The sequence below is a fragment of the Lathamus discolor genome, chromosome 1 (assembly GCF_037157495.1).
Source record: "Lathamus discolor isolate bLatDis1 chromosome 1, bLatDis1.hap1, whole genome shotgun sequence".
Classification (NCBI taxonomy): Eukaryota; Metazoa; Chordata; class Aves; order Psittaciformes; family Psittacidae; genus Lathamus; species Lathamus discolor.
Window position 1 is genome coordinate 118953731 of NC_088884.1, and position 24813 is coordinate 118978543.

Consider the following 24813-nt stretch of genomic DNA (forward strand, 5'->3'; position numbering starts at 1 on the left):
TCAGCTTGGGCTAGGCACTGACATTAAGGCTGTTTTATCACACAGGTGTAACTGGGTTTGTGCAGAACATAGAATTAGTACCGACGTAACAGAACAGACTGGAAGAAATAAATTTAAGTGCACCAGTTTGTGACCATCAGCTGCTGCGTTCCGAGTATGAAGGAAGAGCTACTCTTTGGAAGCAGTTTAGATGGAGGATTTTCTACTCAATTGGCTTACAATGCCCGCAGCAGGCTTACAAAGGGCCACTCCATGTTTCCTTCAACATCGTGACAGAAAGAAATACAGGCTTATGATCTTGTGCAGTACAAGTCAAACACAATCCTGCACATTACAGTGTACACTGATCAGCAGCTTCCTGATCAATGACACATTTTTGCAGTATTGATAAACTTAAGGTTTGGGATGGAGTAGGGAAAGCCACAGGAACTGTTATGGAAGGAAGGACACACTGGCACTACAATAAATTGGAATAAGTCTGATAAAGCTTACCTGAGTGGAGAATAAGTGCTACAAAGCATGATAGGTATTACTGCATTGTTTTAGTAATTGCATAATGCTTCTTGGCAAAGCATTTGAAGACTGCTCTCAAACTGGAATTTCCCACACATTACTATTATTTCCATGCAAAGTAAGGTAATGTAGTTAAACAATATTCTAAATACCCCTAAGATTTGCTTTTGCGGGGAAGGTAATGGCATAGATAGCAACTGAAAAATCAGATTCGTATTTCTTAATAAAGCTTGATTTTTTTTTAGAATAGTATGAATTCTGATTACAAACACCGATTTTAAAGTTATAGATCTGCAGCAGAGATTTACATTAAACAACTTCCTTTTAACATCTGCCTTCTTAAAAAAATATTAAGTTTTAAAATATATTAAAAGTGTGCTAGTCAATGGCTGCAAAAATAGGTTCGAAAAGGATTTATACATGAAGTGTATGTTACAGACTTCAGCACTGGATATTAAGAATAAGCTTTGAATTGTTTTAAGAGCAGGGAGATTGCAAAGACAGGAATAATATAATATGGCATCACCATGTCTCCAGCAGAGCAGAACTCCCCTCTGAAGGTCATACTTCCTGTCCTCTTTGTTGGTTGCCTGTAGTTGGGCACAGAACTTGCAACATATGCTTTGATGCGTAGGCTATTTTGAAGTACAGCCAAAGCTGTCACACACCCATTTATATGAAGAGGACAGTTCCACACACTGTTTCTTGGTGGCAACACCAGCTTGAGGATGTCCCAGTCTCACCTGCTCATTCCCACCCCTGAATGGCTCTTGCCCTTATTTCTACAGGAACAAACATCCATAGAAATGCTCTGTGAACCAGATTCATTAAGTGAGGTGAGGAGAAATGGTTTTAAGTTTCTCCCTTTGGGTTATTTTTTTTAGAACCAGTTAGTGGCTTCATTTTCCACCATGCCATCACAAACAACTGAGCCAGAAGCAAATGAGCAATTCACAGGCAGGGCACTAACTTCCTGGGCCAGCTACACCACTGAGAAAGAGGTATGAAGAGCTGTGACCTGAGCGTCCCATGCAGAGAGCGTAAGCCCATTATTTACACCTAGAGGCACCATTCTCTCCGCTACAGTTTGATGTGCATTTAAGTTAGCACAACTACGGGGTGGGGGGGGAGGAGGGCCTGGATTAGGCAGTCCCTGCACCTGTGGCTGCCCTTGGCCATTTATTTCTATGACTATGTCACCTTCTCAGGTGTGCTACCACAGCCTTCACTGTATGGCTGTGTGGTCAGCCAGGGCTGGCAACTGACTTTTTCGCCAGGCTACTTGTCAGCCACTTCACATTCCCCATCTCACCCACTGAAGAGCCATGCAGATGTCCATGACGGCATAGCAAGAGGTACAGCCTGCTTGCCTTTTTAACCTCCTCAAGCCCCCAGAAGAGGGACCTTGATTGCTTGCCAAACTACAGCCTCAGTTGAAATAGCAACAAACTGGGGTTTAGGCTTTGTCCTCCCAACCTTTGGGGCCGTATTACTACCACACAGAGACTTCTTTGCATTGACAAACATACTTAAGTCTCTGTCAAATGGAAATGGATGCTCAAATATTAAAGTTTTACCATAAAACAAGCACAACAAGGTGAACCACAGGCAGGGGGTATAATGTCAACCTTCCTTAAACATGTCATGTTAAAACTCCAGGGAGCTTGTCTCATTAGAACTGTATATTATTTCACTGAAAGAAACCCCTCAACCCAATCAAAAATATTTTCTTCCTAAAGCATTTTCTTTTCTTTGTTAAAGAAAATTGAAAATAAAAATATTAGTGGAGCTAGGCTTCACGTTGCTTTCAATTCCCTGTGACAGTAACCACATGCAAGCTTCCTACAGAGAAATTCTGTATGGTTTGTTTTAAAACTAGCAATGTTATCATATAATAAACATTTTTCATAATGCATATTCATAAGGAGCAGAGTTAAGGTTGCTAATGCAACATGCACTTTCATGTACTTGACCATTTTCCATGCAACAGGAACATTACAAGTTGCTTTTCTGTTTTGTTTCTCCTCAGTATTGTTAGATTATTCATTTTTCAAAGGAAGAAGGTGGTATTACATATAATGCATCTTGCAAAACATTCACTAATGGCAGCAGATCTTCATAAGGACTGCATCTCCATTCATTGTGCTCCCATTAAAGTTAACTGTAATCTATTTATTATATCATTAAACTTAATATATTGTAAGATGAATTCTATTTATAGATGCAGTAATGGCTGTGCTAATCACTCAAGTTCACATTGAACAGGGCCGTGCTTCTGAGACACAGCAGCAGTTGCTTCAGACACCAAAGCACCTCCCCAAGTTTCCCCCAAGAGATGACCTTGCATGCTGCATCCTGCACAAGCCCAAGTGATGCTGTGCAGGTGGTGGCTGTGGCCAGCCAGCCTGGTGTCGCCCTGCCCCATGGAACAGCCCCTCCAACCCGCTGGCACCCACCCTTGCTCTGTGGAGGCAGATAGCACCATGCATCCCAGCCAGGTTCCTCCTTGGTCAGCTCTTCTGGATATCCCCAAACACCACTGAAGCCAAGGGCAGGGGCTGCTGCACCAGCAGCCAGATGCCGCTTTAGGCACAGAGTATTCAGTCTGGGACAATACAAAGATAGCAGTCCACACCTTACTCTTTAGGTGTTTACATGCTGCTTTCTAAAATACCACCCCGGGCTTCATTTCTAGTAATTTTATCTTATATTCCTATTATAGTAACTTCACAGATCCTGCCTGTGATATAGTCCATAAAGTCAGAAAACCATGCACTTGAGACTCTCATTAAATCCTGCCATAGCAGCACAAAGCACAAGCCCTTCTTGCTGACCAACAGATATTGACCACAACCTCAAAGAAAGAAACAAAACCAAACCCAAGCCTAACGGGGATCAGTTCTTTTTTACAGTATTTCAATCATAAAGCTGAGTCGGTTTTGTTTATATTGACGAGAATGTTTCCAAATTGGTGAAGCGTGCATTTCTGCCTTTGAACACCAGTGGTCAAACTGTTTCCACTTAAATACAAGCAGGTTGGGAAATCACCTTTGTACAGAAAACGAAAAGTCTATTTGGACTTGGAAGGCTTTCTAAAACATCCATCCTTCGCACGGAATACAAATAGAGCACTGGTATCTACTGCCTGTTTTCTGTCAAGTTTTCCATTTTTACTTTCTTTGGAGACAGTTTAATTTTGATTGCCAAGAGAAGTGCTTACTTATCTGGCATAGTCTACAGAAATCTATTTACAAAATAGCTGTTGTCCCTCACTTGTGGTACATGACAATGATAAGGGGTTAATGGTGAGCCTTTAGGCTACAGACAGAAGAATTCCTGGAATTGCAGATTATACCAGAAGGAATTAGGAACAATATAAAGAAAAAAACTATTAAAAATGTCAAATCCCTTTCCCCACCTGTGTTACCTAAGGAGAGTATTAAAGGTTACAAACCCAAGCATTCAAAGGAGTTTGAAATGACAGGTGTAAGATGCTTTTGCTCCTGAAAAGCTGCTTACTAAGACAGCCCTGTGCATGGTGCATACTAAGTAAGAGACAGATTCTGTGGAAAAAAGAGTGTCTGAGGTTGTCATTTAAGATACATCTTTACCCGTTTGTGCACATGCATCAAGTTTGCAAAGGCAAACCTGTGAACATTTTAGGCACGGCATCCTGGCAGAATTTTATAATGTCAAGGGGATTTAGTTCCAACCCCCTCTCCATCATCTGGCAACACAGTGACTCGCTGTTCAGCATGCCAGTGGCATGGTACAGCCTAAGCCTCCACTGCTGCAGGTAACCAGTGGTGAGGAGAACAGCAGGATGCCATCCTTGGTGCAACAGCACTAGAAAATGAAACAGGATGTTCTGTTGAATGTGCATCAATCTCCTGGGCTCCCCCCATCACTTCCTTATTCCTCACTTCTCTGTAATCACCAGCTGCAGGATCCTCCACTCCTCTGCCCGCTGCTCCCTTTATCAGTCTCCTGGCCCAGCAATTCTCCATTTAGTTTCCTCCCTCCTGTCCTCTCCATGGCATCTCAGTCTAACAAGACTTACTGTCCCACCTTACTACTCCTTTCCTTCTCCATCCTCTTCCATGTTTTCTCCTTCCCTTGAATCCAGGGGAAGCCGTTTTCTATACTTTGTCCAAGCATCAGCAAGGGGGAGGGAGGATGTCTGGACTGCAGCACATAGAGAATATTTAGCTTTCCTCCTCCCACATCTGCCGCGCAGCTGGAAGCGGCCACTAAAGGGAAGATGCAGCTCCACCAACATTGCCTTTGGCTACAGCGTGCTCCAGTGCAGGTCAGTCTGCTCAGCACCTGGTGGGACATATTCTTCACTGCCCCAGGTGTGTCTGGTACACACAAATGGTCATTTTTCCATGACACACACACTGCCCTACTGGGAAGTGACAGCAGTGGTTATAAAGGGGACAATGACACATTATACCTGCTTGATCCAGCTTCCTTTTCTCACCACAACCCATGCCTCGAGTAGAGCACAAAGAAGGGGATTTACTCATGTTCCACAAATCCTCATGACTTACTGCCATGACAACTCTACCCTCTCCAGAGGCCTGGGAGAGCCGCATGAGCTGGTTTCGCCTGAAAACATTCTTTCCGCCACAGGGGAATTGATGCCAAACCTTTGCACAGCAGAAAAGAATGCTAGGCATGCCAGGGTCACACCAGATGCTTTGAAGCCTTGCTAACCCACTGTCATTAACCTTATGCTGTGCAATTTCATGTCAAAAGGGGCTATGGGCAGAGCAAGCAGGTCAGTAAACCTGCCCCATCTAAACAAAACTCTTCCCTGAACAGGTGCTCCCAGCCTAGAAACCGTACAACAGCTTGCCTGCCTCTATGAGAAACACAGCACTGCATAATTTAGGGTAAGTAGTCCCTCATCCAAATTGCAAATCTATTTTTTCACACTGAATATAGCATCATTTAGGTAAGATTAGGGATAAATACCTCTAATACATTCGAGCCCAGAACAGACATTTGTAACAGAGATCTCCCATCAAATGCAAAAAGCATGAAATAAGGTGGCACATTTCATAGTGTGTCAGACTTTCAAACACAGTGCTACCTGTATGAAACCTAAACACCATTAAAAAGGAAACAGCCATACCTGTCCACTGCTGTGTCTAAGCTTCTTTTTGGAACGCATTTTATTCAGCAAAATCTTATGCTTCTTTTATAAAGATGTAATATTTATAATTGAATTAAAAGATTACAAGTCAAAAAAACCCTGTTTCTACCCTCAAGGAAACCTGCATAGTGCAACCTTGACATAACCTCAGCCATGACACATTATAACCATTTCTGCAAATCTTCTGTCAACTTGCCAGTTCAGTGTGAGGCAACTGATGTGTTCCCTAAACCAATCCATTTGCTGTGGGATAAAGAGCAAGTCAGTTATCTAAATTCCTTGGGTTTTGAAACTCACAATTTCATTATTTATAGACAGGATGGAGTAAATTAGAGATTTCAGAAATTCTTGGCTTGCTGTTCAAGTCACTTGTAACCACAAAATTATATGGCAACCATGGTTTTAAAGTCTGTAACGTTACGGAGACTCTCAGTATTTCACAAATCCAATTACTGAAGGAAGCGTAGCCCATCTAATGTTACTGCTTTAGCAAAAAAATGAAACCAATAAAATAGTACAAAGAAGAATGCCTAGGAAGAGTCTAAGTCACCAATGTGGTTGGCTGTACAGGGACATAACTTAAACTATTTTAATACCCTAGAAAGATGCCAAACCATTATTTGACATTAGCACATGAGGAAGAGGGATTAAAGATGCTGCAATAAAGCCTGTGCAAATATATGTCCTAATTCCTATTCCTGCTCTTTCACTGAAAGCAACTGCTAAAGCATATTATTAGTTATAACATTGCTAAAGTGATGCCAGTGATGTTCTGACAAATCTCTAGGGTTGTTTTTTTTGCCCACTTTCCTTTTATTATCATATTCCATCTCTAATATTCAATCAGTGCCAAACCGGTTTATGTATGCCAATCTTTCTCACAGAAATGGAAAAAGAAATCCTGCTATACATTGTAGGCCTGCTGATGCGACAGGGAGAGACTGAATGAAGTGGGAAAGGGAAGAGGGAGGGAGGAGTACAAGAGCACCAGTCTGCAGTCTGGTATTTAGCAGAAGTCTCAGTTTTCCGATCAGAAAGTTGGCAAAAATTGAAGTGCAGACTACCATTACTACTTGTAATTTAACCTTCAACACAAGCTTTGCCTATTGTGTGGTCTCTTCCCTTCAGTCTAATTCCATATGCAGAACAAACTAGTGCCTTGAAAACTGGCCAGATCCAAACAATCCCCATTTTACTATCTACCTCCAAAAAAACATGCTACAAGCCACTGACCAGATCATCCGCTTATCCACCAAAATTTCAATCTCTATGCAGTTATTTAAATGCAGTCCCAGTTGGTCACTGAATTCCCCCTTGGGATAAATTGGAAAATGTTCATTTTTGTCCCTTGTTTAATCATAGTCAATGTTTAGGAATATTTGATTATAAAGAAAATTCTGGGAAGAGCTCATTTGCTGCTTGTATAAATATATTTCCTCATTAAAATTTGATTAGAACAGTCTTAATGGAATACTACTACCTCATTCATGCTTTTGAATAAAGTGATTTAAATTGGCAAGAACTAAGTTTAAATACACTTCTTCCCAGCTAACTGTCAACAGCAATTCTGCAGCCTGCAGGGACAGGTATGACTCATGCCTACCCTGTTCTTCAAAAACTGTTTTAAAATGCGGATTTTTTTCCCCACTGGTTTATTGTGCTTTACAAGTAACTGCAGACTGAAAGAGACTAAAATTAGAAGGCAGACCACTATCACCAGAGGGGTTAGAAACTCCTAGGCTATGTCGATTCAAAAAGCTGAACTGGCTGACCAATACGAGAGTTTCTTTTATGTTGGTTACTACTAGATTTCTGGCAAGCTTCACTCAAAGTGATTTGAAATTGCTGTGTTTAGGAACAGCGGGTGGTCTCTGGATTTGCATGCAACATTACACTGAGCAACCCTCTTCTTCCGTGGTACACAAGGCTAAAGAAAATGAAGGTGTTCACACTAGGCTGATTAAGTCAGTATGAGAATGTACCTGGTCACGAGTCATCTGGCAAGTCTGGGGGTATTTTTAACCACAACTGCAGCAACAGTCTTTTCATGGGCCTTATGAAAAGAATGCTAATATGTACTGATTCTGATTAACATAAAGTGAGGCAGCTTTTTGGTAGGAAGCTAATTTAAGGAGGAATCCAATAACCTTAAGTTTATACTGAGCAGTCAACCTGCCACAGGAAATACTGAAGATACCAACCTCCCTTGTAATTCAGAGTGGCATTTTAGGTACTAGAGAATACTGGGTCAAAAGCTGAAACAATAAGATATATTTCAGCTTAAGATCGGGATGTCAGTCTCGTTATCAACACAGCCCTTCAAAGAATCCTCTGAAATCCTGTTCCTTTTAGACACACAAACCTCAAATCTGTGTCAAGATGTGTGGGCTACTCAGTAGTGAAGAGCACACTAGGTGCTTTCAGAGTAGTATCTCATTAGCCAGACAATCTGAATGCACTTTATGCTTCTTTATGCAAAATAAGGAGGGGGAAAAAATGCTAAGTACTTAATTTGCCATATCACTGAGGAAAGTTAGATGTTTCTCAGCAGGTGAGGATACCAAGAAGCAGGAACATTTACACCAACTGGGATTCGTTCACTTTCCCGTTCATGATAACTAGTTACATTACTGTATTACATGCATCTAGTTTAAGAATGGAAGTTTTTTTCTTTGACAGAAGGTAGACAGCTGGCTGTACTGTGCTGCACTCCGAAAAGAGCTAGAGAAATGCGAACAGTGAGCTGAGTTAGCTGTACACAGACTAAATGTGAGAAAGAGAAAAGAGGAAGACTCCGCCAAAGCCTGCATTGATCTAAAGCATGGGTCAACAGTTCCAAGACACGAAAAATCCAATTCATTTCCCATTTCCAAGCTCCAGGGGACATCTATTACAATCTAAAAGATATGTGTTTTTAGGAGCTGTGATCCTAAAGCTGTTCTCTAAGCAGAGGCAATGTACGCCAAGGTTAAAGAGATAGCTGTAGCAAAAGAAATCTCATCTCAGAAGAAAAAAAAGAAAGCTAGAAAAACAAATCATAATGCCCCCTCCACCTCCACAAAACCTGTACTGTTCTGTTGCAACAGGAAGTGGAGCTCTAACTTAGAAGTTTTGCAGATGCCCAAGTATGAAAATGGGAGTACCAAGCTGAAGAGCAAAGACTCTGAGAATAACCAGCAGGCTGAATCCCATCTCCTTTATCTTTTGGAAGATTATTTTTTTAATCTACAATTGGAAGTTAGTGTTTGTTTAGCTTTTTTATCTACCTAAACATGCAAATAAGTAAGCAAAGTATCTTCAGCTCCAGAGGAGAATTTGTACCTATGTTATACCTACAGAGATCTCAATGAGTGGTTCAAATATCTTCTCTACTGAGGTACTGTCAGACTGAGCACTTGATAAAACAGAATCTATAACTGGTCCCCAAACAAGACCCCACCATGTAACCAGCCAGCTGATGGTGTCAAGAAGTTTTCTGAGGGTAGGTTGAAATTAGATGGACAAAGGCTGCTGCAGCATCATCCAACAAAGCTTCTCTCATATATCATGTACTCTCTAACCCCAGTTTGAACAGCAACACCTATATCTGAACAAGTCCCGTCCTGCCCAACAGAAACCTCAGCCTGAAAGAAATTATCAACTGATTCCTTCCAGACAACACAAGAATTTCAGGAATGCAAATTAACCACTCTATGCCCCCCCGACAGGTCTTTCTAAGCCTTCATCCAGTTCTTCTGGCTTTTCATCTCCCCAAAATAAAACCACAGTCCACACTCTGGAAGAGTGCATGGCCAAGAAAAAACTTCCCAATGCTCAGATGTCAAGTCCCCTTCCCCCCAGCATTAGAGTCTTCAAAATGTTTTTAAATGAAAGGGAAAAGAGGAACAGCTTGCAGTAGTTTCCATATAATGCAATTATACAACCTTTTATCTGTGTGGATGCCAGCACAGAATTGCATTATTCCTTTCAAGGCCTTTGGGAATGAGGTGAGAATATTATCTTGATCTGCATTAAACCAGTAACAGGTATTGAGCATATTTGCTCCTTCATGTTAAACTAATTTTAAGGAGCTCCTAATACATTTGTTAGCACTTTTTGGGAGCGATCTTGAAGCTGGAAAGGAAGAGAACAGATAACTCAATGAGCATAATAACGGCTTGTCAAATAACATCACTACTCCTCGTAATAAGATCACCCTTTCAAAGCAAGAACTACTGAGAGAGATGGTAGAGACCCTAGCTCAGTGGGACCAAGCGGAGAAAGGGGCCCACAAGCTTAGGGCTTAACTAACCTAATGGAGGAAAGGAGTGAAAACCTGGCTACAAATCAGACTGTTTCTTCAAGTTGCCATTTCCACCTTTTGGTTGTAAAGAAACCCTGAGGCAACAGCTGGGAACAGCAAGTTTACAAGTGCACACTCACTGTACCAATGCTCCTGTACAGACCAGAGAGGATGACTTCAGACTACATCAGTAGAAAACAGCAACTGACAAGGAAATAAATCTTTCGGAAAAAGACGATACTGTCATTTTCCCAGCTCAAAACCCATTTTCAGCTCTATGGGAAGATGACCACTGACAAATCAAACATGTTTTACATGAAGAGCAATCCTATACTGAAGGTCTGTCTACTCCAGAAACATGCTTCATGCCTGCTGCTATCTCCTCCTACTGACAATCCCACAGCCCTCTACAGATTTCCATCTTGTAAGACAGTGTACCGTTCATAAGCTTTTCTGAAACAAACTAGTTAAAACCAACTCTTGACTTGGAAAGCCATGGGCATATCCTCTTCCGGATATAGCTGTACCAGAATAAGTGGTTACTCTTTCCTCCTTAACTTAATTTCAGTCAGTGAGCTAAACTGGCTTATACAACTATATATAGTAGCAGATTTTTGGCAATAAATGCGCTTTTTTCCCCTTAAACAGGCTAAGAAGTAATGACACGAGCAGCTTAAGTGGCAGATCTGAAACAGCAGAAGTCTGCTGGCAGGATGCATGACAAATACCTGCAAGTAGCCTGAAGGGCAGCAGTGTATTTAGCCAACATAGCTGAGTTGGAAGAAGACATGTTCACAGTACCAACTGGTCAGACTCACAGAAGCCAAAATACACTGGATTCCTTATTGGCAGGATGACTGATCCCAATTCACTGGGAACTCATGGGTACTGCCAGAATTTGAACTGAGATCTTTTAAAGCACCACTACTGCTGGTTTAACCATTAAAACCTCCTGATTCTGATACCTGCAGAGTGGCATACTGGACTTTCAAGAGTGGCTTTCTTTGAGGAATACTACAGGTAAATGACTTAATCCCATATCAAGAGACCCATTGTAAAATTCAGTTGTGTTTTCTATCCACTGCTACCCACAGTTACAGTACCTTCTCCTGTACTGGCAGTCCCACCTCATTCACACACACACACACACACACACACACAAAACCACCCCTATTGTGCGATGGGTCAGACCAAGTCATCTGTTCCGCAAGTGCTTTGAACAGATAGGTATATAGCATTGCTACAGTGCATTTCACTTATTCAGTTCAAAAGACAAAGAACAAAGTCTGTTCTAATTTATCCTTTTCCTTTTTAAAAGGAGTCCTGAGTTCTGTTTCTAGTGCTGCTACATGTGACTTTGTGCAACATCCTTTGACTCTGTGAAGGGAAAAAGTCACCTAGTCACAGGGTAGATATAAAAGAGGCCTAACTTCTGCAAGAATTACATGTTAGTAAATATACATTGGTCACCTCATAGACAGCTAACAGCAGCCAGCTGCAGTGAAGACTTGCTTTCTCAGTTTATGAGATAGGTTAGAGCAGCAGTGAGAAAGCAAAAGCACAAGGTTTTATTAGTACTAGCAGACAAAGTCTAAACTTTTCAGGGACCCTGGATATGTGTTCTGAAGCTCACCCCACAATGACTCCCTTACTATTGCTCAGGCCAACTAAATGAAATTGCACTTTGATTCTGCAAGCACAAAATGATACATCAGAGAAGCAAACTCTAGTAACTTTTTATTGATGTGTTTTGGAAGTGTTTCTTGTTTCACCAGATGGAAAGGTTTTCCAGTGAAATCAAAGTCATTCTGCTCAGATATTACTCATAGCATGCATTTGCACCCACATAAAAGTGTAAGATTCAGAACTAACTAGTTTTTATCAAGGATGTTATGTACTCTAAACCCACTGACACAGTATCTACAATATCTTCAAATGTTTCCTTCACCACCTTCCCCATACTATGCACTGCCACGACAATTCACAAGATGATTTTACTTTAGAGCCCTAGCTCCTGCTATACCAATGCCAACAGAGCCTCCCTAAAATAGCGACAACCGTCCATGCTGACATGGTTACATTACTGCTGCTGTACCTGTGGAAGCAGTGCCCACTGTGCCCCAGGTGGTAGCACGCTTCCTCAGTCATCTGTCACGCATCCTTTTCGCCTGCCAGCAAAGCACTGCTTGCGCAAACAGCCCAACCTAATCCACTCCAATCAAACAAGCCAGGTTGGCACAGCCTTACTATTTAAAATATCCATTTCATTTTGACAAACAACTTTGCCAGCAGATTTGAGAGGGCATTCCCCTTAAACAGAGGACTTGTGCTGAGCTTACCCAGGCAAACAATCTATGAGACTTAGACATGTGTTTATCAATGACTGCAGTGGTGTGAACTAAGCCCCTGGATTTTGCAGAGATGTGGCTGTGGAGCATTAGCATATTTCTTCTACCAGTTGTGCTGTGGGATTAGAGCAGCCAAACAGCTGGACAAAACAGTATCTTAAGCTGCTACAGCTTCTTGTTCAGACTGATATCTTTGCCAACAACAGTGCTCTTAGCCCAGCTTTGCTATAACCAAATGAAGAATTTGGTTAGCTGAGAAACAGCAGGTAAAAACTGGGGTGTTTCAAGGCATAAGACCTTATGGGTACATCAGCAAAGCTATTACACAAATGATCACCACTTCTATGAAAAGGACTCTGGCAAAGCAGCTGTATCAGTTTTTCTTTAACCAGAAAATCTCTGTATGCTATCATGAAGGCACATTCATGATGCATGTGATTTGCTTGTAAAAGTATACGCTGTCACAGATGACCTCTGAATGGATATTAAGAAACAACATGATAGGCTACAACTTGGACCATACTTGGCTAACAGAAATTACAAAAAAAAAAAGCCAGGAAAAAAAAAAAGCCAAAAAAAAAAAAAAACTAATCTGCTTACAGAAGTTTAGGACATCTACTGACTTGAAGGACACCTTTAAGGTTGTACCTGCAAGCTCTTTAAGAAACCCCTCATGCACAGAAATCTGCAATATGAAATAAATCCTGGGAGGGAGAGTTCAAACAGACAAAAAAGTACAAAGTCAAAGACCATACAAAGAATTTATGACCTTTGCATGTCTTTTTTTAAAACTCCCATTTGAATACCCGATCTTCATTTTGGTGATGTGGGGGTGGATTTTTTTCCTCCTGTTTTAAAAACATCTGTTCACTGTCACGTAAACAGAACAGGCAATTCCTCTTGCACCTATTTGAGTGAAGTCATCCTAATAAACTATTTTTTCTTACAGTTGCAGCAGACCTGAGATGAGAGATCATTACTTACCTGAATGCAGTGGTTTATTTGAGTAATTCTTTAATCAATAAACCATGGATATCTTTAAAGACGGTATACCTCTCAAGATGAGAGAGCTCCTCTTACACCATAAACAATGTTCCTTTCATTTTTGCTAGGATCAGTTTCTTGTGCCAAAATGCGTACTGAAAAGCAACTTAATACAATTTTTCTTTATTTATGTAAAATCCTCAAGATAGTAATTACACAAGTACCTTACTAAAAGAAAGTAACCCTCACCCTAACTTTATGACAAAGAAATATAACACAAGAGCTACTGGACCTCAGCTTATGGTCAGATACAGCTAACTTGAACATTTGGAAAAGAAATCAAAAGAAAATAGTAGGAAAATACATTCGCTTTGCTTTTGAGAGCTGCAAGTAACAAATTTCTATACTTATTGTTAACCTGTGTCATATCCGAATTCAGCCATTATTATTTATGTCCTTTTAGTTCCAAAAATGAATGGGAACTTTTCTTTCAGAACACCAGAAGCCATGAAGACAACACACAAAGAACTGGGGACGCGATGGACCAAGTAAAAAGAGCATAAGCCTGAAATTCAGTACGTGCTTCTTTCCATTATCAGTGTATGGTAATTTTCTGCTATTTTCTGCAGAGGCTTCTTTGAAGAGAACACTGAAGACTGATTATATGTCCAAACCTTAATAAAATGTCAAAATCCAGTGCTTCATTGTATCTGCAAATTATGATGGTTTCCCTCCTACACATGGGATAGGAAAGGATACGATTTTGCATTCACGGTGTTCCAAGCACTATGTTTTAATTTGCGGCTTGTTGCATATAAGTTATTTGCCGACCAGAAAGGCGTTATTATAACATCACATTTTAATAAAAATGGCATTTTTGTTCTTAAAAATACTGCTTCATATCTTGAATATACTTCTAGAAACTGAAGATTTTTAATAAATTAGTGGCTCTCTGCAAAAGCAATACCATGGCAAACAGCTTTTGTCACCGCTATGACAGGGACAAGAGACAGCAGACTGTGTTCTTCCCTGCAGTTTCAATTCTGCTTAAGTTGAAATGAGAGAAAAGACCTTTGGGGAAAGGAACTGCAAAATCTCTAGTTTGGCCTCAAAGCTTCTCCCCTTTGACAGGGCCAAAGCTCATGCCTCCGAAGTCTGTGGTCTGTCTAATGCAATGGAAAAAGCAGCTGTACCCAACTGGGGTGGTCCTGCCTCCACCTCCCACCTCAGGTGCTGCTTTCCATGCTAGATGGGAATTACAGGCATACCAGACCTGCCAATTACTGGCACCAAAGCAACGTTCATCCTGCTCTGTGTAACTCCCACCATGTGACAGTTTTCACAGTCAAGATGAAATATGCCCTAACATACAGGCTGATATTCCCTCACTTATTTTCTATAGCACAGATAACATCTTTTGACAATATAGAACCAAACTTTCAATATTGATTTCTCTCTGTATTCTGGATAGACCCTTTTTCCAATGTGGACCACCACTTGCAAACTTGTTACTCAAAAGAAACAAGCTCCTCAGTTAAGATGAAGTAGGTTTCTCTTCCTTTTTTAATCATGCTACTGTGTAGAGATGGTTATAATAGTATTCTTTCCTCTCTACTGTAGAAAAAAGAATCACTCTTTGCACTTCAACAACCAAAAGCATTGTAAAGATTGTACACATTTTATGCAGTTCTTCTTGTAGAGGGAACACATCAAACGGAAAACCTCCGTCAAGAATGCACAGCTAAATGTTGATGGCCAATGCAAAGGTATTTAGCCAGCTTTTATGCACTGGCTGCTGCATAGCTGAATAGCAAGTCTTACCACAACCTTCTTGCCAGGAGATTTAGCCCTCCTATGAGTTGGGCTTTGATGTGTCAGAGGGAAGGATAATTCTTGTATTTTCTTTGGAAACAATGCAATCGTGATTGTGAGACATACTTGTCTGAATTACATGTATAATACCAGGTCTCATAAGAGACACTCTAAACTTCTAAAGCTTGCCTGACTGTGACAGGAGCTATTAAGAAGTCTGCTTTAATGGATAAGAAATATGATAACTCCCACAGAGAATCAACTGGTGCTGTGCTGGAAGGACTGAAAGTGCAGTTCTATCACTGTGCTTGTCCTCACAAAGGGAAAAATTAAAACATGGTTCACTAAGATTTCCAAAAGTGTTTGTCCTGACTTTCATTGAGAACTAGATGAGTGAAGATCTTCAACTACTCATATCCCTTCAGAAAGGATTTACTGCAATTAAATTGACAACTTGTTGATATTCTCAAGCACAGGTAAAAGAGCATCTCCAGTGCAAATGTTAACCACAATTTTGAATCTGGTGGCACTGAAAAGATCCTTGAAGGAACAAATCTTCCCTGGTGGAGGCAGAAGCATCAAGTGAGTTCACTACCAACTTGACCACCCCGAGAACCATTGGCTCCAGTACAGCATTTGTCTGTGTTAGTCCTGCTTTGAAAAATGACATACTGCACCTAGATTATTGCCAGCTTTGTGAGACTGTTTTCTCTCAAATCCTGACAAGTAGGGAGACCAAATAATAATAATAACAATAAACTTACTGCTGCCCCATGCCCATTTTCCCCTCAAGGCAAAAAAAAAAATAACTAGCAGCCTATTCGGTAGATTACCGGGGAGCAAGGGTACCCATGGACAGGGTGTCACACCAAAATCCAGTTTCTGCCTGGTGAATTCTGCTGCCTTTTATGTACATTTTTCATCTGATTTATAGCACATACTGCAGTAGGAAATTTCTATAACCAAGCGGAAGGTGATTATCTTTCTGCTTTGGAAATAGCTGAACTCCTGATGGCTATTACTTATAAATTCCTCATCACATGATGTTTTCAGCTAACCAGAATAAATCTATTAGCTCTAGTTTCAAGATCTCAGTGAATCACTGCGCTGCAGACAATGGAGACTGTACCCTGTACTCTCAACTCTTCCTGGTACACACTGTCTAAAGTACTATGGACCAGAATAAGTCCTTTCCATTATTTGCAAGTGACATCTGTCATAATAATTTGTCTGTCTGTTTCACAAATGGGGGATATCTTTGTATTTCTCACATTGTTTTCAGAGGGGACAGCATGTTTGTTTCATTGTACTTCATATTTTGAATTAAGGCCATTTTCAAGTCTTTTATCAACATTATTCTCAGAAGACTTGTTCCCCACAGTATTCTCTTTCATTACAGGCCTTCAGGCTGACTTCTCGGACACTGTGTATCCATCCTGTGCTTACTGGAAATCATGATATGCTGAAATAAGTGTGTCAATTTGATTCAGCTTTCCATCCATCCATCTGCAAAACTAATGTGAATTAGGATTGTACTTCCTTCTCTTCTAAAGACAAATAAAGGATGTAGGAAGAGAAGTGACTGAATAGTCACTAGTCATACACAAACTGAGAGAACAGAAGATTGATTAGTATTATGCTAATAATACTAATCTTGAAGAGATTTGATAGGAACAGGTTGCATAATTCCATTCTGAATTTTTATAAAAGATCCTTCGTAACCCAAAGGTACTTCCAGAGATTGCTCAATACCTGAAGCAGGATAAAAATACAGCCCCTCTTGACTTCTGTGCAGCTTCACAGAACATATTTACAGGACAACATCTAATAATTTTATTGAACCAAAGTTATGGACAGCTAGTTGGGAACTGACTCAACGAAGAGAGCAGCATCAGTGTAAAACTAGTCAGCAAAGTGGATTACAGCAAGGCTGGTGAATAAGGCTACTAATCACCTTCCTTCAGGACTCTCATGCTGTTGCAGGTATACCTTGCCTAGTGGCATTTCCACCTGCTGTACATCTGGGTATGCTTCTGCTTCAACAATACACATCAAGGGCCAGCAATGCAACAGTTTCCCAATTAATTTAATTTGCCTCATTTTTTTGAGAAGGTTTTCTAACTGAATAGTAAGCATCAAAAATGAGTCATCACTGAAGCAACACTGAACTCTTGAGTTTAAAGTACAGCTGTTAACACAGACTCCTGAGATGCAGGACTGAAATTTTATTTATGCATTTAACTAGGTAGCTTCACTGGGCTGGACTATCTGTCCAAACCCCAACAATATTCCCAACAGGAAAACCAAGCTAAAAGCCCGTCTTTTGCTACAGAAGCAGACAGTCTTTTCACAAAAGCGAAAACTTCAAGAAGACATTTTTCTATTGTCAGCAACTGACAACTTTGTTTTTGCCCATGGATTGAAAGCAAAAAGAAGCATCCACTGCAGGAGATACAGGACCTCAGTGTAACAAAGACAGAACTACACCTCTAAACACTTAAGTTTCAGTAATCTCCATCCGTTCACTGAAAACTGATGTGTTCTCATTCCCAGTCAGTTGCTTCAGATGTTGATTACTCATTCCACCGATTTCTCCACTGTTTTCAGTTCCCATAGGTAACTACACTATTGTTCTTTCTCTGACAGTTTTATCATGAACTCTGATACAAATCAGTATAAAATACCTTTAGTGGCACAAGGTTCTGGATGGAACTTCATGCCACTTCATCTACAGCAATGCCTGCTGTCTGACTGCTTGTTAGGAATATTTCTTTTAGTCTTTAACACAAGCTCATCTATTATCCGAAGGCACGTAAGATCCTACCACAAGCTTCATCACAAAACTCATGTGTAAGCAGAGTTACAGGCTAAGACAGATAACCCAAGATCTCTGAATCTGTTCAAATCTGTACATCTATCAGTTCTGAGCACCAAAGGTTAATTGGACATTAAGAAACTTTAGTAGTCCCATGCATTATCTTTTAAACAATGTGGAACAGACAAACTATGCACCTGTAAAAATTATATTAATGCAAAGGAATTATGTTCATTTTTCAAAATATTTAAGGTAGGAACGTGCAAAAGGCTTTCCAAAAGGTAGCTCTTAAACATTTGTTTCTTGTAAGTCTCACGTCATTTGAGATGCCCTACCACAAACACAAATACGACATCATAGATCCATAAGATTCTAACTTGTACAACTAATGTAATGATTTTGTGAAAAACTTATCTAGACACTCTGACTTCTTTTATAGCAAAAACTTAAATTATTTACTGGCCAAATACTCCCACTGAATTAGTTTTATGTATGAACTGAATTTAAATTAACATTGAAATTACATCAGGCTTATAAACATCCAGACTTTGATGATAAAGTTCCCTGTTACCACCTACCCACAGCCTGCAAAGTACCTAGTGCTTTCTGCTATGCAAGAACAAACCACCAAGTTAATTTACAGTTGCCCTTCTTAGCTTACTTCAAAGGACTTCTGAAATATGCATCTCTACTCATCAAGCCACTTCACAGAAAACTTTAACATTTCCTTAACTTTAAGCCACAAGTGCTGAGTAGACTCCTTTACTCAGCATGCTGCCCATTTGTCACACCTACACCAGGCAGCTTTTGTATCACATCCTCCCCCATGTTCACTGGTGCCAACAGAAGATGCTACTGTCCCACTGCAGAACCAAAGGAATGATCCATAAGGAGAGTTTTTAAATCCACTTTAAGCAAAATTAGCTGGGTTAGCGCAAATCACCCATTTAAACTGGCTAAGCTTTTCTGGCTGATTGCCCCACAGCCAGTGTGGGAGCTCTGCTGGCTCCAGTGAGGCCATAACTGCTAGCAAAGGGGCAATAGCAACTAACTAGGGGGAGATGAAGGTTTCCAGCAGCATGGATTTCAGCCAAGTGAACGTCTGTCTGCAACCTCTAGCATGTGATTTTTAATCAAAGTAGCAATACTAGCACAAACAGTTGTAGGAGGTTATTTACAGCAGCAGAAATGTTTGCATTCGCTCTACATGTGCCACAGATAGATGCTCACTCTGAACAACTTGGCCAGTTAACAATGTTTTACTCCCAGGTATTCTATCACCTTTCTGCAAGAGGTCACTGACCTTAGAGCTCTGCTGCTCTTTCATCTCCTTCACGCAAAGTATTTTCCAGGTAGTTTAAATCACTTCTGATAGCCTCTTAAACTTCGCCTAAAGCAAATTAGAGCATTTACAAGATCCATTTACCAGCAAAGCAGAAGGGAGGAAACAACTTCTAGCAGAGCAGCAGTACTGGAAAAAGAAGAAGAAAGGAGGAGGGTTGGTTAAAGACAGAGATGTGCAAATGGAGCCCCCAGTCAGGAAAGCTGGATGGAGAAGATGGCAGCTGTTGATAACCTCTTCCTGTACTTTTGTATAACTGCATTTTAAGACAGAAGTGAAAAAGCAAAGCACTACAGCTTATAAACTCAGGGAGTGGAGGGGAACTACCCCTGGTGCAGCAGCTATCACAACAAGTCTTACTTTGGCCATCATTTTTTTGCTGCACTGCAATACACAAAGCATTCTAATACATTCTATTTGATTTAAAGAATTTTAACAAGTTGCAGTTAGTGAATTCTGCACTTAGCTCTTACCAAACACAAGAGTGTGCTTAAATTCTGAAAGCTTGTCAGTGAACAACATTTAAGATGCAACTCAAAACACATATAAAGCCACACCTCAACATTCAATTTTATCAATGTAGTTTTAAACATGATTAACTCATTTAAAGCAAAAGTCTTTGCATCACATTTTCCACATGTGTAGCTCATGTTATAAAGCAGCAATAGTAATCTGCAATTGAACAGTGCTGTTCTTGAAAATATCAACTTTGTATCTATTCCTGCAATAAAATTCTGGGCAAATAGTTAAGTAGCTAAGAAGTACCTCAACTGATTTCGCCCCAAAATGTAAAAATCTGGCTATGTTGTACAAATACCTGCCAGCTCATCTTCTGACTTCCAGGCATTGGTTTTAGGAACTGCAAATTTACTGTGCTGCAGGACCAACATTCACAGATACAGCATGTCTCTTTATTACCGGTAAAGCAAGGTTTATGGGTAGAGGCAGTATCTTTCACAGCTGCAAGTAATATAGTTGGGGTTGGGGGAAAGGGGAAGAGAGTGAGTTGAGCTGATAAGGTTTTGGATATGCTTCTGAGACCACCTGGCCTGCTTTTAGGTATTTATCTGAGACTTTCTGGTTCCCACTGAGCAGAAAGGGTAGTGTTAGTAATGGAGAAGTAAGGAGTTTGTCTCCAATGGGAAAAAAGGGGTGAAACAAGGGAAAAAAAACCCAAGATTGTAACATGCCATGAAATCAATAGCTCTACTGAGTCTATGGTTTTATTGTCCCATGCTCAATGCTTTGGAAAGCATTCTGCAGCTCTTTCTGGAGGGTTAAGACTAAGAAGGCCAGAGACAGTCTGGATACTCTGAGAAACGTTAACCCCCTGGTGTTCCCATTCTTTATCAGCTGTCAGAGCACTCAGTCTCCTCAAGGTGACTGCTTTGTCAACCCTGGGTGTCCCAAAGGTCTTAGAGCACTGCAAGAAATGCACCAAATTCCAGGAGGAAGCCAGAATTTGATGAACCCGTTACAAGGGTCATGCATCAGACCCATGCCAATACCAATTACCTGTATTTCAGACAGTAAATAATTAACGTGTATGTCTCAATGCAGAACACCTGTTCTCTGCTCACATTTAGCCTGAAGATTTCCTGCTTCCATTTCAGGCCTGGAAGAGCAGTCCATATGCCCAAAAGCTCAGCTACAGTAATAGATCCATGTACCACCTCCAGACACAAACTTTGTTCAATTATCTCTTCAGATCATCTCAGCCAGTACAGTACTACTCATATTGCTAGCAAGAGAATCAGTTTCCATGTATATGCAAAGAGTTGGCTGCTGGCAAAGATTTATATAATTGTACATAATGTGAAGTTCAATCACAACATTAAAAGGGAAATTATTTTTCCTTTCATGAGATCTGGGATTTTACCGTTTGTTCATTCATCTGCTTTGGCAAAAGCTCCGATCACGAACACAGTATATAACCCTATGGTTTTTTTAAACCCCCCCACAAACCAAATCAGGAGATGCTAAAGGAAATCAACCATAAAGTGGGGGCATCAGGCTAGTATCTAACATTCTGCAAACAATCCATTTGTCACTTTCATGGGCCGGGGTTAATTAATATTCTATAAAGGTCTTCCAAAAGCTGAATACCTCTCAAGTTCTGAATTCATGGGGCTGACCTTAGACTTTCTCAGAATGATTTTTAATGCAGTCTGTTATCAGCAAAACCCGTTTAAACACATGTCCCATCTGCCAGTACCCCATTTGCAAAAGAGCTTCTTATACTTGCAGACAGTAAAGCTTCTGCCTGCTTCCCTCTCTCCTCTAAATACCAGCTGTATGGTAATGAGCACAAACAGCTGAAAAATACTGCACAGTAACAAAGCTGGTACGAAGCGGGCAGAACAACGCTTCCACTCAATGAAGCAGTTGTAGCATGAATTTAGCAGATTAGCTATTGAACAGAGGTGGGGGGAGGTTTGGAAAAATGTAAAGGGTCTGCACAGATAGCAAGAAAATGAAAAGAGACCAAAGGGGCACAAGCTACCAAAGAAAAGCCCAAATTCTAAAGTACTTTTGTTGAACTGTATGAACCAATTCTTTAAATTTTCTAAGGCTTATTCCTTGCTTACTAATGATATGCCAAATGCTATTCCGATCATTTGCAAGTTCAGTTAGTTTTTAAAGGAGGCAACTTGTTAATGAAAGTTTTCCATTCATTAACAAATCTCTTCATCGGCTGGGGGCAGGGGAAGTCTTTAAGAACAGGAACACGCTCTCCTACTTCAGTTTCTGGTACTATCAGCATGTGTGACCAACAAGCACCGTATTAACTTTCTGCATAATAGCCCTCTCAGGCTACCCATTTTTGCAAAGCCATTTTTTAAAACGCTGATAACATCCACACTACCCTCCAGACACTGACAAGCTTTTTAAAGCAGTGAGCATAAAAGACACTCACTTGCAAGAAAATCTGTGCATAACTGCATCCAGCTGATGTGAATGCAAGGCACACAGTTGAGTATTTGTTTATGCAAGTAGCTAATTAGATATACTCTCTTTGCATAAAATCTAAATACTGCGCATGCACTTTTGCACTTGAAATTGCATGCACCTATCTACTGGCAGTTGTGAAAGATGCATGCAGTTCCGAGACATAAAGCTGACGTGAAAACACGACTTTTTTCTTGTTTGCGATTTCCCTATGGCATCCAGAGTGTTGTGGCTGCTTTTGAAGAATTGGAGCCTAATACTTTCTAAGAAAAACATGGGAAAAGATGGTGTGTATTGACTCTGCCTAAACACATGCTCTGTCAAAAGTTTGATACGTAGGGCTTTGGGTTTTTGAATTCCTAATTGAAAAGCCTTACTGTTTCAATCCCTTAGCATCCTAACATTTGTCTTGTGTGACAAGTAAGGCTAGTAAGATATTTTTCAAAAATTCATCTAATAAGACATACTGCAATAAAAACACTGTATTGCTTCTAAAAGTAGCGAAGAGTGAAACCCTCCCCATCTGGACAAAACCCAAATACATTTACCTCTAAGGTCATCGTAATGCAGCTCCTAAGAAAGCACACAATCTTTTAACCTTTATACATTGCTCTTGGAGAGTTAAACAGAACACACACACAGAACTGGCTGTGTTACTGGCTTCTTCTCACTGGTGATCATAGAATACACAAAAAAGAGAAAGCAATTTTCTCAGGGCATGAAAGAGCTTGTCACACGGCTATACAATGGCATTCTCAAATGATCTTTTCATTGCTCATGCCTATCATAATCCTGTAATAAATAGAAGAAAAAAAAAGCACTATTAAAGTTCACTGGAAATCTCCGCCTAATTCCAAATTTTTATGTAGGTCAAATCTATTGAATTTGAGTTAAAGAACATGTACTTTGATCTTTTCTGGAGAACCCTAGCACACATTCAAAATGCTTTTTAAGCACCCTTAAGGAATTGATAGAGCGTTTATCAAAAGAAAAAACAGGTAACAGACATTTTGAACAGAGATGCATAAGATAATAACTAATGATTAATTAATCATAAACCACTTATTGGCTTAAAAAGTGTTAATATTCAGTCTATATATTCATTTTCAGTCCTTAAAATTATCAGTGGTTCCCATAATTTTCTGTACTTAAAAATTATATTATTCTTAGTTCTTATTTTTCAATCTATTCTCTGAATTGTTTAATAAGCACCAGGCTGAAAGCTGTTTGCTTAAAAACACTAAGTAAACGAAAGTATTTCATTATGAGAGAAGGTACAGTACTTTCTCAATGTAAAACCTATCTGCCAAGATGAGTGATTCTTCCCAGATACATTCAGCCCATCAGGACCCCAGGAGGAAGGAATATGATCCTACAGAAATGCTGTATCTAGATGGTATTTGCTACACTACTAACTCAGGTTTGCCTTGCTTGTTATCTTCAAAGGAGTCTGAGCTCCTAGTGATACTTTACTCCTGAGGTAGAAGTATCATTATTTACCTCTTCAGGCTATGGTCCTGACATAGAGACTGGAAGGCTAAAGCAGAGCCAATGAACATGGAAAGCCGCACTTACTCTGGAAGATTTAAATTTGAAAAGTGCAAGATTTTTGCATATTCTATATTATGAAATCTTCTAAGATTCAATGTTTTACTACTTAGAAACAAAGTTAGATATTCACAGAAACAAACCAAAGTTGTCTACAAAAAGCCTACAACTTAAAAACATTCAAAAATATGACACAGTATGCAAGAAAAAGCTTGCCACTGCAACTGGCAGAGCTACACTCACACATTCCTAAAGTTTAACCTCTATGTCTTCATTATTTGTACAGAATAACAACTACACCAACCAGAACACTGTCGTGAGAAGAGACAGGAGTGAATGTTGGCTTTGTTGCTAAAACAGTGACATCAGAAATAATCGTGGAATCACAGAAAGGTTTGTGCTGAAAGGAACCTTTAAAGATCATCTAATCTATACCCCTGCCATGGACAGGGACGTCTTTCACTAGATCAGGTTGTTCAAAGCCCCACCAAACCTAGCCTTGAATATTTCGGGGATGGGGCATCCACAGCTTCTCTGGGAAACCTGTGCTAGTGTCTCACCGCCCTCCTTTAAAAAAAAAAAGCTTCGCCCTTCTATCTTTTCTTTCTTGTACCTAAGGCTTTTATCTATCATTGTTTCAGACCATACATCCCAAGATGATGGATTACCCTTCTGTTTGTGATGGTGGTTTCAAGAGGCACTGACACAGTGCTTGTTTTGGATACCAACTTGGCTCGAGCAGAATGTATCAGACATCTCTAGGAGTTCAGTTCTGCATTGTCTCAAGTAATGCATATGCAATAGCTGCCATTAACAAGGAAAATGTACTTCAAATGTACTTTAATACCCAAAGTTTTAAAAGAAAGGAATCATAGTTACTTTGTCAATATCCTTTTATATTTCAGCCCTAGCTGTACTTTGCAAGCACTTGTCCATACTCTTCACGTGCTTCTAGCACATGGAAACCTTTAAACACTACCAATCTTGAAAAAATACTGAATATTATCTATATTCATGAGTATAAACAGTATCAAGGAGGAAACACTGACTCATTTTAAA

At 40.1% G+C, this 24813-nt stretch overlaps 1 protein-coding gene across 6 annotated transcripts in view; it reads right to left on the bottom strand.

The window, feature by feature from the left end:
• Positions 1-24813, bottom strand: part of FBXW7 (F-box and WD repeat domain containing 7) — a 173484-nt gene that overhangs the window by 38077 nt on the left and 110594 nt on the right. Inside the window, exon 1 of one of the 6 annotated variants that reach the window (XM_065692771.1) lies at positions 19219-19257. The exons of the other annotated variants lie outside the window; for them this stretch is intronic. Within the exon in view, the coding sequence (XP_065548843.1) occupies positions 19219-19242 (24 nt within the window). The 5' untranslated portion in view covers positions 19243-19257. Of the gene's footprint in view, positions 1-19218; positions 19258-24813 lie in introns of those variants that run through there. 6 annotated transcript variants of the gene reach the window in all.